This window comes from Nestor notabilis, unplaced genomic scaffold (genome assembly GCF_000696875.1).
Source record: "Nestor notabilis isolate BGI_N333 unplaced genomic scaffold, ASM69687v1 scaffold8913, whole genome shotgun sequence".
NCBI classification, from domain to species: domain Eukaryota; kingdom Metazoa; phylum Chordata; class Aves; order Psittaciformes; family Psittacidae; genus Nestor; species Nestor notabilis.
Window position 1 is genome coordinate 80630 of NW_009922357.1, and position 22031 is coordinate 102660.

The 22031-nt window shown below is 37.6% G+C and overlaps 1 protein-coding gene across 1 annotated transcript in view; it reads right to left on the minus strand.

The window, feature by feature from the left end:
- Window positions 1–22031, minus strand: part of PIEZO2 (piezo-type mechanosensitive ion channel component 2) — a gene marked incomplete at both ends in the record, with an annotated part of 181966 nt that overhangs the window by 79984 nt on the left and 79951 nt on the right. Inside the window, 6 exons of the mRNA XM_010011576.1 lie at window positions 1480–1716; window positions 3819–3958; window positions 4365–4506; window positions 6283–6321; window positions 7415–7528; window positions 14223–14391. Coding sequence (XP_010009878.1) covers window positions 1480–1716; window positions 3819–3958; window positions 4365–4506; window positions 6283–6321; window positions 7415–7528; window positions 14223–14391 — 841 coding nt within the window. The remainder of the gene's footprint in view (window positions 1–1479; window positions 1717–3818; window positions 3959–4364; window positions 4507–6282; window positions 6322–7414; window positions 7529–14222; window positions 14392–22031) is intronic.

A 22031-nucleotide genomic window follows, 5' to 3' on the forward strand; every position in this document is an offset into this window, starting at 1 on the left:
GAGAAACCTTCCAGATCCTTTCTGGTAAATCAACAGCATGGGGAATAAACACAAGGAATTAGATGCCTCCGTGCAGGGCTACGATCTTGTTGGGATCACAGAGATGGGGTGTGATGGCTTGCATAGCCACAGTAGAGAGACAGAGGCTCTTTAGAAAGCATGGGCTGGGAAGATGGGGAGGTAGAGTTGTGATTTGTGGAGTCTCCCTTCCTGGGGCTATTTAAAAGTCATCTGGGCATTGTCCTGGGCCATCAGCTCTAGATGGCCCTGCTTGAGTAGGGGAGTGGGCCAGATGACCTTCAGAAATCTTTCAGCCTCAACCACCCTTTGATTCTGTAAAATTTACAGAGTGCATTGTATTCAGCCTAAAAAACAGCATTAGATATCTTCTATTAGTTTTATAGGTGCAGCCACATTATCATAAATATACAGCAGCTTCCTTTTTGACACCAGTTAGCTTTAGATGTTTGATAATATAGCTAATAAGACACAACATCAAAGGGGCTGATGTGTTAAGACAGTTAAAACGCCTTAGAGATTTACAAAGTTATTGAGAGAAACTAGAACTTCTCTTGCAGAACCCCTTGAGCTTTAGCTCTCTTACTAAACTAGCCCTACCTTTAAGAGAAAAATAATACAGCACTCACTAATTTTTAAGTGCATTAAAGACTCAGACATGGTTGTCCAAAGAGCACTGCCAACAAAGAAGATGACTTACAGAATCACCTTAAATGTTAATTAGGAGTCGCAAGGGAAGTGATTCACTTAGTGCAAAGGGAGCCGCAGCCGTGCCAACTAGATGCACTCTCTGAGACGTGCCTCTTGGGTGCTCTAGGAAACAACTTCCTATTTATGCTCATTCCCTCCCCCAAAGGTAAACTTGCCAAACAAAATGTGTTTTGTAGTGCTTTCAAGACATCAAAGAAAATAATGTATGATGCACTGAGGTCAACAGATTCTTGTTTCTGACCTGAAATGGATTCCAACTTATGCTGCTTCAGGTGTAAGGATAAAGAATTAAAGCTAAATCACAACTGTGTACTGCTACTTGTGTGAAATCACAAGGGCGTGAGTAGTACTGGTAACTGCAATGACACCGCAATTCCACTTGCCATCATATTCAGATACAGACCTGATATCCCATGGGTATTAATCTAACAAATCATACTACATCTAGTTTTGTATTCAGTTTATAAAACCAAACAAGTGAATAATTTCCATCTACTGAGGATTTTCTACAGAAATAACATGAAAATCTACAGAGATGTTTGAAACATTTGCTTTGGTATTAGTTTAAAAAGCAAGAATTAATTTTCTGAACACTATTTTTAAATGACTTATCCTTTATTGTAAAACTGCTACTGAACGTGGTTATACTGAATACTGAAGATTCACTCGTAAATGCCAGGAGATCCAAATTTTTAATCACAACTTATTTTGCAGTTTTGTAGATAGATCTCAGCTATTTGTAACACCTACCTTTGATGCCAACTCCCCAGGTTCCTTTCTTTCTAAAAATCCAGATACTTGAGGAAGCTCATCATTCTTGAGCTCAATACTCCATATATACTGCAACGTTAGCAGTAAATTGCCATAGAAAACCATGAATGGGGAACTGATCATGGCATATTTCCTTCGGTCCCGAATCATCCACAGTGTGCAAGACCAGATCAGTAACACAAAAGTTAACCAGCTGTGATACGTGATACTCCATGCCTTGTGGAAAGAGGAAGGAGAAGAAAAAATGTTTACAGGTACATTCGGGAACAACATTAATGCATATTGCCATTTACAAACTTCCCTACTTAGCGCACATCTTCACTGGCATGAGACTTTCACACATCTTAATAAGCTCCTTAGCCAGCTACAATAAAGCCCTTGAAGAACATGTAGAAAGTAGAGTCTTAAGAAGTGCACAGCTGAGGGCAAACCCTGCTTCGTCCATTAACTGCACCTTCGTAAGTTTTATAAGCAAACTCTTTGCTTCCCATTACACCAAACTAAAAGAGATAGAAAATACAGACCGACTTTAGGGAACACAAGATCTTCTCGCAAAACAGCAGCAAAGAATTCAGAGTAGAAGTATCAAAACATCAACATACCATATCAACAGATGCTACATTCAAGCCCTTAGACAGACTTACAAAACTCAGCTAACTTCTAGCTTTTGTGTAATCAATTTAAATTGGAAAGCTGTGGTAGGCACACATTGCACACACCGAACCTGAAGAACATACAGTCTACACTAACCATGTTAAATTAACTGAAATACTCACAACTATAGAATGTTTCCTGTAGGTTGCAGAAATCAGCTACTGAAAACTGCTCTATTCGACACTTGGGGAAAAGGATTGGGGTTTTAAGTGTTTTTTATTAACACTGTGTTACTGATTTATGACTAAATTCAGTTATGTATATGCTGGTATAACTGTGGAATAACTGTCAATAAAACTTTTTGGATCCCTTTTCAGTTTAAGTGGAAAAATACGAAACACTAAGAAAATTTCAGTTTAGCTCAGTTCTCTTGGGAATGATGTCTTTAAACATTATGTGAAAAACACTAATATGCTACTTCTTTGTTCTCATATAAAAAAATATCTTACACTAAGCTGTCTTTGGCTATGGTATAAGTGGACTTTGCATCAGATCACAACATAAATAAATTCATAAATTAATTTGGGCCATATGAAATTGGGATAGTATTTCTCCACTAAGAAAAAAGATAGTAATAGCTCAATATTAAACTACAATAAAACTCTTTAAATATATCTCCTCCTTTGATATTGAGAGATACGACCCTAGAAATGAATTAAAAAGGAAATGCAGATCATATGAAGTGTGTGAGTTTTACAAATAGGAAGAAGAGGCACTTTGTCAATATGAAAATAACTACTTTGCTAACGTCTCAGAACTCATCAAACCAGATCCAGATTCTGCACAAGGAGTCTGCCTAATTTAGTGGAGAAACTTTTCCTGTTAAAGGACAGCAAATAAAGTTTGAAACTTTATGCAAACAAGAAGCAGCCAAGCTAATTTGTTTTACCATTTTTAATGCAAAATTGGGCCAAGAACCTTTATGGTTAATTTCATCACAGTTGAAACCTTTCCAAAACAGTAAAACCAAAGCTTGCATTGGGAATATAGGGAGAGATCTGAACATTATGCTGAAAACTTGCTATGGTGCAGCTCAAGTTATTTGCATCAAGTCAGCTCAAAAGCAAGTAACAACACAAGAAAAAAAATAAGGGTGGTAATTAAAACAATAGCAAAATATTGCTTGTCATGAAGTTGTGTTTTTCTTGAGACATTTCTGTGTCAATATAGGAAATCGGGCTTTAAAGGTATTTTCTTCTCAGTGAGCAACTGGATACATGCTTCAGCCTGAGGTAGGAACTATATTTTTAAAAATTCACTATATCATTATGAAATGCTTTAATTTTGTAGGCAAATTTCTGAATGAAGTAAAAGCATGACAAGCCTGCTTATGTAGAGCTTGGGAACTGACAGAAAACTGAGCCCCAGTGGTTTTCTGACATTCAACAGACAACAAAACCCAGGAGTCCCAGCCCTGGAAATGTGATGGTTTACCCAGAACCCCACGTGTTGCCCTGTTTATAGATCTATAATAAGACTGGGAATTACGCATTAATAACCTAAACCAGACCCAAAATGATGTAGACACCATATTGATAATTTCTAACCCTAATGCAAACAGTTACTGAAAACTGACCAATGAGACTTTCAGGAAAACATTCAGAAGATGCATTTAATTGTAAAATTAACAGTATTTTGTTGTTGTTGTTGTTGCCAGTACTTACCATCATAGCTATCAGAGCACAAATGTAGCTTTGTTTCATGATAAATTGAAACACAGAGACCAAGGCATGTAATTTAACATTTTCTTTTTCCTCCTGAGTAACTTCCTCTTCCTCTTCCTCCTCCTCCTCCTCTTCCTTTTCTAAGTAGAAAAAGAAATTCTTATTTGCAATTCATGCTGGTCTAAAGGTACCAGATGCACCCTCTCCTCTAAGGATTTTACTTGCAATCACTCTGATGGCTACTTCTACAGCAGTCAGCAAGCTCAAGATGCGAGTCCAAATATATTATATTTGAGTACACTAAAGCAATGCAAACCCCACAGTCAGTATGTTGGTAGGCAAAGTATTTTGGATAGTATATACCTACAGCCCGGTATACAAAATTGCCATGTGATCAGCCACGACTGTAAGGTACCAGCAATTACTTAAGTTCAACAAGCCAAAGACCTTACCAAAATGAAACCAAACCCCAAAATGCTAGAGGCAGTACTTGAGACATAGAATATGAAAAAATATGGAACTAAGGGTAATTCCCAGGGAATTCACTACCTGACACGTTGTCTGAAGGCTCCCATTTGTACTGTGGTGTTGAGTACATTTCTGCTTTGGCCGGACCATTTTCTAATGGCAGTGCAGGATGGATGGTGTGATAGTCAGCAGGATTCCCATTCACTGTTACCAGCAGCACCTGCCAGGACATCCGAGAGAGGCACTGCTGTTAGGGTGGCTCTCAGGAGAATGTGACTCCTACTTCTGTGCTATGCTACTGTTAGATTGCCAGTGCTAAAGGAGCTTAAAAAGTAACTGCAGTTACTTCCTTCCAAATAAATTGGTATGTTACAGTCATGTTGCATGCAAAAGTAGTGCATAACAGCTTCCAAAATCAACTGTTGTTAGATTTTAATGCAATATCAATAGAATTACAAATTTGTTTCAGTGAAGCTCTTTAGCAAACAATAAAAAGCTGCTGCAACTTTGAACTTCTGTAAATAATTCCTTTAAGAGATTTCAATTATTTTTTTCAAATTCCCAGAATTTCACATTGCATGAAGTAACACTTCAATTAACACACAAGCAGTCTGCAAAGGAATAAAACTGTGGACGCACAAGCAAAAGCAATTAAGTTACTGCAGTCAGCTGAGCCATGGTAACTGACTATTTTGGGACATGCTCTTGGCCTTTCTTACATATGAAATTAAATGTAAAGAAAAAGCAGTGTAAAGGTGAACTAAGTTAACACATCCACAGCTGGGAAAGGCTAAAGTTGACTGCATGGCTCAGTGCACAAACAGTAACTCAGCGAGCCCATCTTCAGACATCCTGTATTTCCCAGGTTAAATTAGCTTTTTACAGCCAAGCTAGAAATGTATCATTATATCCCCTGTATTTAAGCTAAAGCTGTAATCAAAAATTTGCCTCCTTCTTAGGCAAAATAATACAACAAGGTTTTCAGACGTTAGATCACATTTATTTCCGGTAGTTATGAAAACAATGGTTATGAATTACTTTCCATTTTAGATTATTACTGGTGAGATCTACATTTGCTGCTGTTAATAAAACCAGTTGGATAATTAATGGTTTTGGTGCCACATTTATGCCACTTGGTAGTACTAATTCTTTCATTATTTTAATTCTGCAACTTAAATTTCAGCCCTTGTGCTTGTTTGGATTCAGGATCAGCAACCACAATCATGAATATCTCTCGTATTGGCAGAAATTCACATGCGGTGGGCTAGTGATGGTCATGCATGCTGACGACTGACTTCTGCTTAGTCTGTGACATAGGAGCATATTTTGCCTGTTGAAACTATGCACAGTATCTGGGTTATAATATCCAACAGCTTCACCAAGCACAAGCTATGGAGCACATTCAGATTTGGTTATAGCTGTTCCCAAAGTTCATCTGCATCTTTCATTCTTCTGTGTGTAATGAACAAAGGGGATGTTTCTGCTTTCAGAGTCTGCTATGCTCTATAGCAGTCAAGAAAAATGGATCATTTGCTGTCTGTTCAAACAACGACTTGGATTTTCTGTAATCTGTAAATTGACTCATATGTTGTCAGTTATGCTTTAAGGGCCTCAGCATTTCAACATGAATGAAAGAAAAAATACAGCAAAGAAGCTAAATCAAGTTTAAAGATGGCTTGCATTAGAAAGCATATTTTGATATCTTATTTAAACCCAATGAAATAGCAAAGATCATTTGCCAGTTGATACTACTACAAGTAGTTTAATTTCAAATGATCAATTTCAGGGCTAATCAGTGGTTTCTCAGTGCAATTATTAAGGAAGCAAAAGACAATTGTATTTAGGATAATCAGGTTATAGGGTAAATGGCAGGCTAACCATAAATAAGACGTCTTTAAAAATGTCATCTAAGGCTTTATCTGTATATATCAGTGTAATCTGTATTTACACACGTTAAGGAGAATTACAAAATTACAAAGACTAGTGGTATACTAACATCCGATGGCTTGTATTCATCTTGGGTCATTGACAGAAGCTGCAAAAAGCAATGCAAGGACAAATTATTAAAAAGCATGGCTCAAGCATTAATAAGTCTAACTTTTTGAATACGTGCATGCATGTTTTGTGACTTTCGCAGATTTGCAGTAAGAAATTCAGAAAGAATTCTTAAAAAGCCAGCAGAATTGTACACTGTGATCAATAAAATGATATTTGGTGTGCCATAGCATTGACATACCTTTACTGTATGTTCCTGCGAATTCTAAATCAAAACTGAGACTGTTGCACTGGAATTTTAGATTCTAGGTCAAAGAATTAATCAGTACGCCATGATACTGATTAACTGCTTTCTAATGTCTTTCTAATGATCCAGTGCTTAAAAACTAAGTTTTTAAGTGATCATTAGAATTGCTGTAATTATAAAAATACTTCCAATGAAATGTTTATACTAATATACAATGTGATACTTCATTCAGTTGCCAGCCCATTTACCATTACTATTATTATGGCAAGTTCTTGGGGCTTGAGTATATGTGGCTTGAGTATATGTGGATCTTAAATTTAACTGCAACTCATCAAATTGAAATTTTGCACTGCATCTGGTGAGTGCAGATGGCAGAAAGCTGGACCTTTCCAGAGGCTTTTACACCAATTGCCTTAACTGCCCTGCTATAAATATTCACCAAGGACACCAGTAGCTTGGAGGAAGAAAAGCTGGCAGTTGCCCCTTACCAATGACAATGTTAATTAGTAGTTACAAGGCAGATCAGGTCTTTACATCAGTATTAAGCTTCCTGACAGACTTTCTAGCTGTTTTGCACAAAGATAATGGCTTCATGCCAAAAGCCTGACCCTAAACTTCTTAAATGTGGAAGCCAAAAACATAGACCATGCTCTTCCTTTACTTCCTTACACTGGCTCTTGTTTTTGTTTTATTAATTTTTACAAAATATATTCCTACTCTGCCACCCAGCCTTCATATTTTACCTGATTTATGTGATCACACATGAAGACTTTCTTATTTGGAACATATATAATGCTGCTTCCCTTAATTTCAAAGTAGCTGTGATAAAATTAACTAACTGATTGAAATACAATTAATGCAGAGACCCTTCCCCCTCCAGCCTTACTTTTCTCTCATCAGTCGTATAGTGGCTTGCATACCACAGACTGCGTCTTCTCTCTGCTGTCATTGGAATTGGGCTGCAGGCTATTTCTTTGTCATCTTCCCTGCTAACAGAATTCTCTTCATCAGGCATCTGCTAAACAATACAAATGACAAGACTAGTTACAGCTCTCTAAGTAACAATCTTACCAGAGGAATTTAAATTTTACCCTAATCGATGCTCCCTCTCCGAAGCATGTCTTTAAAATATCTTTAGTGTCTAATGCACTCCCTCTATGACAGATGATGCTTATTGAGGTGACATTTTCAGAAATTATGGCAGAGCTTTTCTGTAACTGCTAGTCCATTGATGCCGAGATGTTTCCTGATTGCTACAAGACACCAAAATTACACAGACCTCCACATACTATCTTACCTTACTATATAGTCATACCATAAGCTAGTACACAGATGTTTAATTTTCAAGGAAGTGTATTGAAAGAAAATTCACTCTTCTCATCTGCCTATATATGTGAAAAGCCAATTCTTCTTCACTAAAAAACTGAAGAACTGAGAAGATCAAGACCTTTTGAGCAAACATATCTACTGCTTAAGGCTAACCTAATTCACCATTCCATGCCTCAGCATATACCAAACTAGTCAGTGCTGGTCATCCACTTTGGCTCATCTAGTCTTGCTTCTGAGTCAAGCACAGAAATACCTGTTTGTGCTCATGCTCACAAGGTGAATGGAAAAAGCCACTATGGATTTACCAAGAACAGCCTGAGTGCTTTTTATGCTGAAACGACTGGCTGAGCAGATGAAAGGAGAGCTGTGGATGTCAGCTACCTTGATTTTAGCATCTTTGACACACTGTCCCACAACACATTTTCTTATAATCTGGTAAGATAAGGACCTGACAAATGGCCAGCAAGATGAGTAGAGAACTAGCTACACTCTCTTGCACAAAGCAGGGCAATCACTAGAAGCCAAATTGGTAGCCTGTCAAGAGTGGAGTTCATCAGGGACTGGCACAAGGTCTGGTACTATTCAGTACCTTCAAAACTATCTGGATGGAACTGTACCCACATAAAGTTTGTGAATGACACTGAACAGGGAGGTGAGGTGAATGGGCCAAAAGCAAAAGCCACCATATAGAGACAAGCTAGAGACAGGTCAACAAAAAATGCACATGGTTTAACAAAGGTAGAAAGTCCTGCATCTGGAATAAACCCACATAACAGTAAAGGCTGTGGATAGACTGTGTGGGAAGCAGCTCTGTGGAACAGGCTCAGGGGATCCTGGTGCAGATCAAGCTGAAAATGAGCCAGCAGTGAACTCCGGCAGCGATGAAGGCAAACATGTCCTGGACTGCATCAGCAAGAGTACTGCCAGCAGATCAAGGGATGTGATTATTCCACTGCACCTGGCAAGTGTCAGGCCATACCTGCAATTCAGTTCTGGCATCCTCCATTTCAAGAGAGACACGGAAAACCTGGAGAAGGTCCAGCAGAAAATTGCCAAGATGATTAAGGGGTTGGAGAAGCTGAAGGATACAGGAATTAGGTTCTTTTTCAGCCTTCCAATACCTAAACTGTAGTTTTAGAGAAGACAGAGGCGCTCTTCTCACAGGAGGGCATGGTTATAAGACAAGAGGCTAATGGCATAATTAGATTCAGGGAAATATCTTCTGGATATTAAAAATATAAAAAAAAAAATCACCGTGAGAACAATAAATCAGTGGCATTGGCTGCCTTTGCTGGAAACATCCAAGACTGGGCCCTGGACAACCTAATCTGGGGCCCTGCTCTCACAAGAAGCTACTTTAGAAGATTTTCAGAGGTCTCTTCCAACTCAGACTATTCTGTGACTCTGTGCTTGCCTATGGTCCACATGCTCTGCTTCTTCACCTGTGACAGGAACTTATCGAGGAGTATTGCTAATGCACTAGTCTGAACTTAATTCCATGGCCCAGCAGTGGTATGGGGCCTCCTAAATAGACTTAACATGGATGTTCCTATAGCAGACTGACAAGCGGGAAACCTGGGTACACGTATATAAACCATGCAAGTTTACAACAATTCTTCAGGCTCCTCCAAACATCTTCCTGCACTGAGCCTTTTTCTCCTTGAACTTCCCAACTGAGCTGTCACAAAGCACCAAACCTTGCTGTTCATACCAGTGAGAGGAGGAAGCTCAACCATGTGGCACCAAAATGAGGAAGGGAGTGCTTTGGAGCCAGTGGGCTGCATGTGAAAGCGTGAGCATGTCCAGTATAGTGTTGCTCGGCAGGACTCACTAGCCCTGGGATACAATCAGGGAGAAGCAGTCACTACTGAAGTTTACTCTGCTCTCTGCCTTTGCCGAGTTTCTCATTCTGAACCATAGAACTCGACCCTACTTTTTATTTTCATTACTATTTTCCCTTTCTACTTCCTTAGAATTCTGGTTTCTCCTCTCCCCCCAAGACTTCCTGTGGCTTTTAGATTTTGGCTTGGATGGAAATACAGGTATTCAACATTTCAGAGGAAGGTATGCAAGAACATAAAGTGAATATTATGGATTAATTATAGTTGTGGCTATTACACTCTGGCATCCATTAATGCCTGGATGTTTATCTCTCAATTAACAGGAATTGTGAGGATTGAAACATAGCCTTACCTGTGCTTCAAAGTACTGCTTTAAAAAAACTGTTTTCCTGTGAAAAAAGTGCTGTAGTACTAAATATACACATATGTACTTCTAATAGGAAAAGTGCTCAAGTAGAGTTCTACATTGCTGTTGAACTTACCAAAGCTCAACAAACTTTGAATTACCAAATTCAAAGAATTCCAAAAACTCTACTTCCTCTCATCACATTGTCCACCAATATCAGTTTTTCAGCATATTGAGCCAAACTGTCATTCATGCAGCTGTAAGGTCTTGCTTCGTAAACCCACCCCTATTCAGCAAAGTACACAAGTGCTTGTGGAACCTGGTACCTGGGGCAAGGTCTTACTGACTTCACTGGGACTTAAGTGAAGGTTCGGGAACATTGCTGAGCTGCAGCCAAACTATAGACTTCACACCAGCTTTAGTAGCATTCTTCTGAACTTACCTTGCTATTATCTACAAAACAACCAGTCAACTAATCGTCATATTTTACTTCAATCTGAATGGTCTGTTTGGAAGGACTTAAAATTTTTCTTTTGCCCGTTTTGCCTTTTCTACTTAGCAGATGCTTGTATTTCTGCTTCAGATGAAGTTTTACTAAGTTGACTTGGTGTGCAACAGAAATATCCATCTGCCTTGGTACTTGCTGCTTTACTTAAACTCTATTTACTGCCAACAGAGATACCTCATGGTGTAAAACTAGTTTTTGTCTGAACTTGAGGTGTTTCAAAGGCAAGGTCCCAAATTACACTTGTAATGGGAACTAGCTGGTGATAAGTGTTCTCATTGCTTATGTAAAATCAGCTGATGCAATAGAATAAGAATAAATTGGGACGCTGGGCAGAGGTCTGCAAAGCTATCCATGGAAACAGGACATCCAAACATCCTAGCTGGTTTTGAAAGTCTCTCCATTCCGATTGTAACAGTTAGGTCCTATATTTTAAATCATGATTTAGGCTAACAATGCTTATTAATTTAGTTTTACTTTTCGGAGGCAATTGTAGCACATTTTGCATATGATTGTGTATCTATACTTGATTGTAAAAGGGCATTCCTAGGCAAACTGTAATATGAAATAAACTGATTCTGTGCTTAACTTACTTGTCACTGCCATTTGAAACTTCAATATAAATGTGGACCATAAAGAACTTCTTATCAACAGCATTTAGTTTGGCGTCAGGGTAACAAAAAAAACCCTCAAAACCAAAAGACCTAAGATGTAGACAATGATTTTTAGTAATATATTTTTCACCTAAGAAACTATAGGGAAGGATGAGAAATCTTGTTTTCTCTTCCTCAGCAGAGGAAGAAAAGTCAGAAAACACAGTACTAGTCATATGATTACAACTTCTTTATAAGAGTTCTTTGACTTGTCTAATTCTTCCAGTTCTTCCACTACCTGAGCAACTCTCAAATGACTCTTAATTCAAACAATTTTAAAAATTCTATAATAGGACTCTACATTAAATTGCTGTAACTCTGTTGACTTCTGTACTATTCCCTACCACTCACTGGACGGAATGAATGGGCCCTATTCATATATTCAGAACTAGCAGTTAAAATTATGAGCTAAAATCTCCAGAGGCAGATTGCTTCTTCTTATTTGCAGAGGTAGAATTTCACAAGGCTCAATGTTAGAACAAATCAGGATCCAAAATAGCGGGCATAAGAAAAGTAAAAGTTGCACTGACCGCCAAGGGCATTTTGCATGAGTAAAATCCATACAGAATCCCACACAGGGACTGTACACTGAAACCTCATACATGCCATACTTTGAAACAAGAACAAATGCACACACAGAGAAAACTTAGCCTGAAAATCAAGATTTAGATCTACATTTCTTACTCTGTTTTTAGAATATGCTATGCCAGTATTATATTTAGCTTAAGTACATCTTTTTAGACTGAATAAAGATCCCCTTATGATAATCTATCATACACATTTTGTTCAAAACAGGTTTTGTTCAAGAGATTCTTTTGAGTAAAACTTCTACAATGAGCTACTTTCAACTGTACCTGACAGCAATATGCAGAGAACAACTGCTTTACAGCAGTTGGTATACTATCTTTGCCATCCATCCAACTATAGATAGGTTAGTGGTGAGATCCTAAATACAATGTTGCTTTGAAATCACTGGAGATTGCAAAGGCAGGTTATATACTTAGCAAGATAATGAATCAAAAGCACTACAAATTTACAAAATACCTTTCAATGAAACCTGGAATACAATTATTTCTAGATTTAAATAATTGAGAATGGAGTCTACCAGGAGAAAGCTAGTAAGAGAAAGATTAATTCCTGATCCATGGTATCTCTAAAGGAAAACCAAAATGCATATAGAAAAGAACAAAACAAAAACAAAAAACCATAAGGAGGAAGTGTATAAAATATGGTAAATTTTGCAAATCTCAGCATTTCTTTCTAATGACAAATATTTGCATCACCACATCCTGAGCATCAAAAATAAGCATTAATGCATGGGTATCATTTTCTTTACAATGTTCTTTTCAAGTGTCCATTTATCTTCGGAGGAAAGCATCATCCCTCTGGAATCTGAAGTTCCCATGGGAGTGCCAAGACTTTGTATTGCCTCTCTTGCAGTCCTGGGTTTGAGAGACACAAACTCTTCCTAATTAATCTCTTTTAATACTTACTTGCTCTAGCTCAATTTCTTATAAAGCATCTCTCATTTGATTTGTTTCCAGTTCTCAGAGACTGATTTTAGTGTCTTATGGGAATATCCATCTCAGACAACACAAGTAGTCTAAAAGAAAGAAGTGCAGGGAAGTCCACTATAGCTCCTCTATAGTCCCTGGAGGAACTTGCAGGATTCTGTCTGTCCTGAGATAGACAAGCCCATTCCTCTCCACTGAAAAAGCACAGTAACTGACTTAGGACAAGACCCAAACTTTAAGATGGTGAAAATTTGAAGAAAACAACCTGGGTACTGGGAATGAATTCCCAGAGGTGCTGAGGTCACACAGCTCCCATTAACTGCATTTCACATGTGGTTACTCCTCCATGAGTAGTTCTCATGATTTCACTATGCAGTTTCTGAGATGTGAAGTTTTAGTTACAATCCGAATGCTAACATCACATTGTTATCTGGAAATCTCAATTTTCATTTAAGGAAAGAAAAAAAGCAATTTCCCAGCTGCTGCAGAAAAAATAATAGAAAAAAAAAAACCCTAAAAGAACCCAGTGCCAGAGGGCACTGGATCACAATCTTCTGACTTTAGAAAAGCCAGTCTTAAGATTTCTGGAAACTTAAGACATGATTTTTTTAATAACTCAAGCTGACAGTTCTGGCATCATTTACCTCTTATTATGAAGCCCAATAGAAGTAAACCCCCAAATAACAGACAAAATAATTCAGAGGTGATATATTTTGTCTGCTTTTTTAAATGTTAAACTGTTACATTATCCATTATATGAAAAATAAGACCACCTTAAAATAAGAAAACCTTCAACATTTGTAGTCGTTGCTACGAACTGTATTAACTCACAGTTCAGTCATGATTATATTCATTGTGGTTTACAGCATTACAAAACTTGAACTCTAAAAGTCATGCCAAGCCTTCAAGAATCAGATTAAAATAAATAATGTTATGGATCATCTTTTTTGTACTTCCAACTTTTAAGATACCTTTGGATTCTAATATTTCCTCTGATACTGGAAGAAGTAAACATTTATTTTTTGTCTCCATTTTCTCTTCTATGAAAATTGAGATTTTCACTCAGGTGTACGGATTCAGAAGAAAAGGTTTTAAGAATTTTTTTCTCTATCATCTGTGATAAAATTGCAAAACTCTGTCTTGTCTTACAGTGTCCTGTGCCAGCGAAGTATCCTGCTTCAGTTCTGCTTGGTGTTTGCCTTCCATTCAATAGCACCTGCAGCACTTCATTGATACTGGCTTTCCAAATCAGAGTAAGCATTAATGTTCTGTGATTACATTCCTTACATAAATAGTTCTGCTGATTTTAAGAACATTCATGTAACCCTTGCAAGATACAACCCTCAGACACTTATCAAAACCACCAAATTCAAGGTACCAGTTTGAACTTGTTGTCTATTTCCCTTAATTCTCTTTCTTGAATATTTGCACCTCTCTAAGCAAGTATCTGCATTGGCTGGTCTCTCAGTCATTAGTTATTCGTGCTAAAAAAGAGAAGGAAGTTACCCTTACAATGGGCTCTTGTAGCCAGAGACGGATAAGAGTTGCGAGGGTGTAGTACATCACCAGCAGTAAGATTGGATTAGCATGGTGATACCAATGTAACTCTTGATTTTTGATGATCATCCAAGTGCTTGAGCAGTTTGTCTGAGTAAGAGAAGTGACACCGAACAACCTGTGGATATTAAAAAAAACCCAAACAAGCACATCAGAGAATGAACACCAAATCTCACAGTGTTTAAAAATATTTGTTTCAGTAATTTTTGCTTACCTATAATACCAATCACTCTGTTAAAAAATAGCATTAGCTATTTGATAAAATGCAGTGACTACTTTTATTCCACATATTTAGTGAAAATCAACGGGTTTTGCACTTGGTTTTCGACATAAAAAATGGGAGTATAATATTATTATATCTACCATGTCCAATGTGAAAACTTTAAATGACCTGCACCCTGTAGGCCCAGAGCTACAGAAAAAGGGGAGAGAAAATCTGGTTGCAAGGCCATTTGGCAGATCACAGCAACATGACTTTTCAGTGTGATTTAGTAAACTGCAATACAACACCATTCCACTCACTCTGCCAGGACAGAGCTGTAAAGTACGTCTCCTCAGCACACTGAACAGATTACTGATTTATTTATTTTTTTTTAACTAACACTATTAATGTATTGCTATCTAATTATGCAATTGCTTATAAACATACAGAGCTCCACTGAATTCACAGCTATTGTGAACAAAAAAGGAAAACATTCAGAAAGACAATTGTTCTGGATAATCAAATCATGCAGGAAAAAAAAGAAGAAAAATTAATTCCATAATTAGTATTACTGTAGCCATGGTATTATTATTTAACTATTTCTGGAAAAACTGGGATTTCACAATATTTCTATCAAGCAAGAAACATATGTTGGAAAACACATGTAATAATAAAAAAAAGAATCCCCAACATTTTAAATTTAAGTCAAGAAGTTAGATGCTTTATGGAGGTGTTAGATGATGAAACAAAACTAGTAGGAGATCATCATTAATCTGGTTCTTTCACTACGAAGTATTTTGCAGAGTGACAAAGCTAGGGCACAAAGTTACCAGTAGCATACATCAGTATTCACTATAAACAGTTTTGTTCTATTGACAAAGCTTCTTCCACTATGTGTATGAGAGTTTTTGATCTTTACAAGAAATAGATTTAAGAGACATGAACTATTTCTTGATAGAACAAAAACTCCTAAACTTAATCATAAATAGTACATGTCTAAAAGATTACTTCTTCCTTTACCCTGTAAGATCCAATATGAAAGGGTGAACAAATACAAAGTATGGTATTCGATAGAGATGTGCTGCCTGAAATCTGTCCTTTGGATGGTGTAAAATGAAAAGAACATAAAAAAGGAGAGGCTATACCAGTTCACTCACTGTGGTTTGTGGCACGGGTATAATACCATTAAGTGCCAGAACTAGAGCTCTATAGCATTTTATTAAACAATTTATCAGGGCTCACTTCTCATTCTGATTGTCAACACAAGCCAAAGGCTATAAACTTTAAGACTTCTCAGAGCTTTTGGGTGGATCCAAGGTTGGAAACGAAAATAAAAAAAAAAAAACAACCCAAAAATGAAAGATCCTGCATACAAAATAAATTGTTGTAACTTAAAGGAGCTGACAGAGCTGTGTTTGGAGTTGACCCAGATTCAAACTTCCGTAGCATCCAAGCACATTCAGGGCTGATGTTACGGTTTGGCTCCATCTGACTGAAATTCATGCTGGATTGTATTCTCTTCATATATCTATCAGCACAGAGGAACATCTTGATTTGCCTGCTTTCCTCTCTGCCAACTGACTTGTAATTTTTGCCCGTCAATGATCAGGGTTGTTGGGTTCCTATTAGTTTCATCTTCTATCTCTGTTTCACAACATGCCTCTCCATCTTTGGTTCATTTTAAGCTTTTCTATGTAAGCACAGTACAAATCACACTATTTCTGTTTCATAAATATATAACATATCAGAAACAGAATAAAATCCAATTTCTACTGAACTAAGAAGCCTTTCCATTGACAGTGAGTTATGAGTATTTCTTACAGAAATGAGGGAATGTTCCTGAAGGTTCTTGGGTCTTTCTGTGAAGCAGACATGACCTTCATATCACATATTCCATTCCTAAAGTATGTTTTATAATATACTGTAACTATAAAGCCTCAAAAACTTGTGTTTCTCCACTGAAAAAAAAAAAAATCCACATAATCCTACCAGTCAGGAAATTCTATTATGTTTCTGTTAAGTTCTCATTCTCTAAGTTTCATTTGCTTGCTTCATATTATCCATACATTATGCTATTGGACTTCAGTCTGCTCCCTCTTGGTCCTGCTTTCACCAAATACACTTAAGTTACAATGCATCTCTTCCCTCTTAGTTGCCACCTGACCAGCAATGTATTTATTTAACCCATTTCACTTTGCCTCATAAATCATCAATCTAGAGAAACTGCTCCTCATTTCTGAATTCTCCTTGGTTTCTGAGACTTGTTATCACAAAGGAACTCAATACAACATTCCCATCTATCAAATTCAGAATACATTGACATCTTGGAAATGCTCATTTTTCTGGCCTCAAGGCTACAAGTTGCTACTCATTCTATATGCTTCATCATTATCTTCAATGAGAACTGCTGGTATGGAGTCATCTTCTCTTATTCAAAGCTTTTAAATATACAGGAATGACTGCCATAAAATGTATACACATTTACAGTAAGCAATATACATTAATCCATTATGCAATTCTGCATACTTCATCTCACAAAGATGTCTTTCATTCAGTATTGATCATGATCAGCTAAAGTTGTGCCCAACTCTGATTTTAGTGTGACTTCATCTTAGGAGATATATACATACGTATATACCATCAGCAAAGTCAGAATGAGTCCTAAGTAGAGGAAACCATATGCCAAACAAGAGAAATATATGCATGCCTGGATACAGAGATAAATAAAACAAATACTGAGAGACAATTTAATAATGGAAATGCTTTTTAGAAGACTGTATGTAATGTCAAGAACAACTGGAGGTTTGCAAGATGTAATAGATTAATCTTTCTATTCTTACAAAGAAGCAAAAATTGTGCTTTTCAAAGTCCTCATCAGTATACTGAAAGATGCATGTCATTAAAATAAAAAAAGTATAGCAGAAATCATTTGGAAAATTTTAGAAATTACAAATGGCCAAGAGGAACTTCAATGTCTGACTGCGGAATGCTCTGAAATAACACAGTGAGAAACAGTTCTTAAAATAAAGGTGGTATCTTTCTGTCCACTTCCTACTAGACAAAAGCTTAGTTTCCCAGCAAAGCTTCCTTCTGAATCTGTGAATCATCCTTTTAGCAGATGAATTTTCATCTTTCGTAACTTTCTGACAGAAAGAAAAGCTGTGACCATATCCCCTTTTTATACTAGTCTAGCTTTAAAATTCAGAAAAGCTATTTCAATTGAAAACAGAAAAATTCCTTTTGCACTCACAGATACTTGACCTAAGGTGCTGCTGAAGTACCATGTGTTTTATTCTGCATTATGTACATGCTAAAAATTCTCCAGCATGCATTATTTAATTATTACATTAATATAGTATAAGACTTGTTGTTAGCAATTATTCATGGTATTAAATATAAACAAAAATGGTTACATAACAGAAAAAAAATTAAATACCTGCCCCATATAGAAGATTATTAAACACAGTAATCTGCTAGGACTGTGAATTTTGCCTCCAGTAAAAATGATCTGGAACATTTTTCTTTGTAAAAATACATTTGTCAGTTCAGATCCTGCATGTACTGATGTTTTAGGAGTTGATTTGAGACCAGGATTTGCCTCATAATGTCCAAGGCCAGGAAGGGAAGTAATAATTCTGACTTCCTGCACACTGTAGGACATGCAATAATTCTTCTATTGAACAAATAACTTGTGGCTGAATTACAGTTTATAGTTTAGAAAGGCATCCAATCTTGATTTCAACTGATAGCAAATCTTCCATTGCCTTTTTATTTTCTACTGCATTTAGTTTCTATAATAGTTTTGTCTAGATGAGATTTCCAGTTGCTGCATCTTCCTATGACTGTGTATTTTATATACTACTTTTCACTACACAAAAGAGCAGGAGTCATTTTCCTATGTCTTCTCTAAGCTTGCATTAAGATTACAGTTTGAAGAAAATGTCTGCATCAAGACACTTCAGGAGCTGCATTTCCTGATTTACAGGATATTTTTTGCTGGGGCCAATGCATGTTGGATGGTTATTCACAGTAACGGAATCAGAAACTTCCACTGTGCTAGGATGGATTTGGAGAATTCTTCTTTGTAGAACTTCTGAATTTATGTTGGATTTTATGAACTGTCTGAATCTTTATTTCATCTGGATATCTTCTCCTCCACATTTATTTCACTGTCCTCACATGGAAGAAGAGAGGAGTGGTGCCTGCAAGTCTGGGGTAGGAGAATGCAATATCAAAACTGACGGATACTAGAATAGCTGAGCCCTAAAATACAGACGCTAAAAGTACCCAAACAAGAGAAGAAAATGGAAGAAGAGTAAGAGAAGAAGAGGAGAGTATTGGAGAGGAGAGAGCAGAGAAAAGAAAGAACAGAGAGAAATATAACAACTGTAAATCCCCCTAAATAGGAAAAAAAATCAGCCTTTTTGGGGAAGGAAGTGGTGGGGTGGTGGTGGTTGTGGTAGAAGTCTTATTCTGGGGGAAAAAGTAGGAAAGAAGACAAATACAGGGAGAAAAGGTAAAACTTCTGTCTCACAGGCCAAGCCCTGAAAACTGAGATTCATAAAGAGCATCTGAAACACTGAAAGGGCTATGTCCCAAACTCTAAGCACTGCTTGAAGATTCTACCTTTTTTTCAATACTTGACCTTAAGGAGGTACATACTATGGTCGAATTTGAAAATGGCTTTGGGAGAAGAGGGTGGGAGGAGTGGCAGGAATTTAAAAATAAATTAACATACAGAAAATATCATTCAAACACAGCCCCCCTGAAAGTCAGGAGTCCACTGTTCACACAAGCTATTCTGTTGTGTTTTCTGTACTTGAATGGCAAAGCTACACACAGGTCATGATCCATTACGTTATACCCATAAAGCCTCTTCCAAGGGAATCCTGTGAGCCACTCCACTCCCCCCAGCACATCATTTGGCTATACGCTCAAAGAAGTACATGCCATTGGAAAGGACTCAGCCAGTCCCATGGTACCTCCAGGTCTGTCCTTGCCTTCCAGATGGTTATTAGTCTCTAGGCTATAGGCTGGGAATTCAGACGACACTCTGGCTATGGGTACACTGAACTTACACGTTTTTGCAGAAATAGCAGAACACAGGGAGGAAAGAGGTGGGAAACTTGGCTGAAATGTATTAAGCGTCCTAAAGAATTAGGGTTAAGATGAGCAGGAGGCACTCAGTTTCACATGGATTTTTAAGGGAAAAAGGAATGAATGGGAAAATTGACATTTGTCTTTCCAAATCACATTATTTATAAGATTCCACAGAAAAGGAACCAATCCTTCATGCCTTCTTCTCAGCTCAGCAGGACAGCTGTGTAGGGAGATACTGCAGACACAAGCCTCAGTCCACAGCTGACTAAAGTTATTAGATTTATCCCTTTCAGAGTGATACAAGCTTTAAAAACAATTTGAAGTATTTTTAGCTCTTAAAAGCCCTAGAACCTGCTTTGGTTCAGACTTGGATAATTCAGAACTGGCTAAATGGAACTGTGCTATATTAATAATAACAGAAAAATTTGATTGTTTGGGTTGAGAAGTATTATGATAAATTTCAGCTTAACAGTTAATAACTTCTTTGGAAATATCTGACAACATAGACTAAGATTGGAAGTGTTTTCCTTCAGAGTGTTGCTATCACAACGTTGTAATACAGGCATATACACAGTGAATATAGGCTTGGTAGGTAAGTAGATCATTCTAACTTTTGTTTTAATGTCATCGTATTTCTGTAGCTCTTTAGCAGATGTCTATGTACTTTTTTTCTACCAAGTCTTGGTTTCCATAGCTTCGATTGGATCAAAGCTTTTCTGGCAATGACAAAACCAGCCCTGGTATATCTCCCACCCTCTTCTGAACATCAGTGACTTTTAATGGAAAACTAATTTCAAACGCACATCTATTGCATGAGAAGCCTCATGAAAAAATAAGTAATTTAAAACTTGTGTGCTAATATCATCCATATTATGAGGACAGAGAGAAATTATGAGCCATTAATCCAGGAAGCTGTAGAGAAGAAAGGATAGCTTTAAGGGCTGTGAATTACACAAAAGCTTGCAAAAACCATAAATACAACACAAATCTTAATTCAGGGAGAACAAAACAACCATATAAGCAGCCACAATAAAATCACTTTGCTTTCAAGTGAATTAACAACTTTAAACCAGGATGTTAAATAGTATCTGCTCTATAACCTGTTTTTTCAAAGTAACCAGATAATGGAATTTCCTCTGAGACAATGTGACTGGAAGCTGTTAAGGACTGGACATCCATTAGAAATGACCAAACTTCAGACATTCAAATACTTCATCTATCTGAAATAAAGCAGCTGCTCTAAGGGAAATCTAAGTCTGAACATAAAGATTTGTGAACTATATATTTCATCCAACAATCAAGCTTTGTGCTAACTTTCTAGTCCAAAAGCTTGTAGTATGCTTTCAGTGGCTTAGAGGCACTAATTCCCTACTGTTATCACTATTAGTAGATGTGGGTCTATTAATCCCTTTTTTACTGAGACAAAACCCATCTTCAAAAGCCTCACATGAAGATTTATCATATCTGTGGGGTTCCTCCCCAAAGCATTTCATTACCCATGACACAGCTCAGCTGTGCTCTGAGTTTCTGGTGAGCATTGATATTGATGTTGCTCTTTTTAGCACATCAGCAAGCTAGAAAAGCAGTGATGTTGTTGTAGCCTTTGGGGACCTTTGCTGGGACTTCCAGAGGTGATCATCTGATGAAGATATGTGCTGTAGCAGCAACTCCAGTATCTTTTCAACCCAGTCAGACAGCTGAGCATCAGGCAGAGGGAAACCACCAGATAGGATGGCAAGAAGAAGGTGAAATGGGGATAAAGGTACAGAAGAAATTGCTTTAGGACCTCTGCCTGATACCTTTCTTTCCTCACCAGGACTAGCCATGTCACTGCTTTGACAGCAGCAGCCTGGCTCACATGTTAGGTAGAGAGTTAGATAGTTGTTTGTTCCGTCATTTAAATATAACTACCATAAATGCAGCAGGCTTGTGGGTTTTTTTCCAAACAGTTTCACCTACAAACCAGAGGCAACTCAGGGAGCATGGAGGCTGCAGAAGCTGAGGCAGTGCTGCTGGTATGAGAACATGGAGAAAGAAAAGCCACCCGAGCAGAGGAGACTATAGTTAGCAGCAGGTGCAGTGGTTTGCCACCAGCTTCCCTTCGTCATGTACGTGTGTGTTCCCCACAATCGTATGGTGGAATGAAAAACAACTCACATTGAACAGCACTGCCTCGGGAAGGACATCACCCAAATTATGCCAACAAACTTAAGGTATTTTAATATTTAGTTGCATTTTCTACTCAGAGATGAAAGAAATGTGAAAACAGGTCTATGTGTCTAAGGCTTCATGTGGAAAGCAAGTGAGGTAAAACTGAAGGCACATTCAGAAACATTCATGGGCATAAAGGCTTTCCCCTTGCCAGAGGGTGAGCTTGGACACCTCAGCACACAGCAGGAGGCAAGGCTTAATGACGTCTTTCTGGGCCAATTAGTAACTGAGGTTATTGGTTTCTC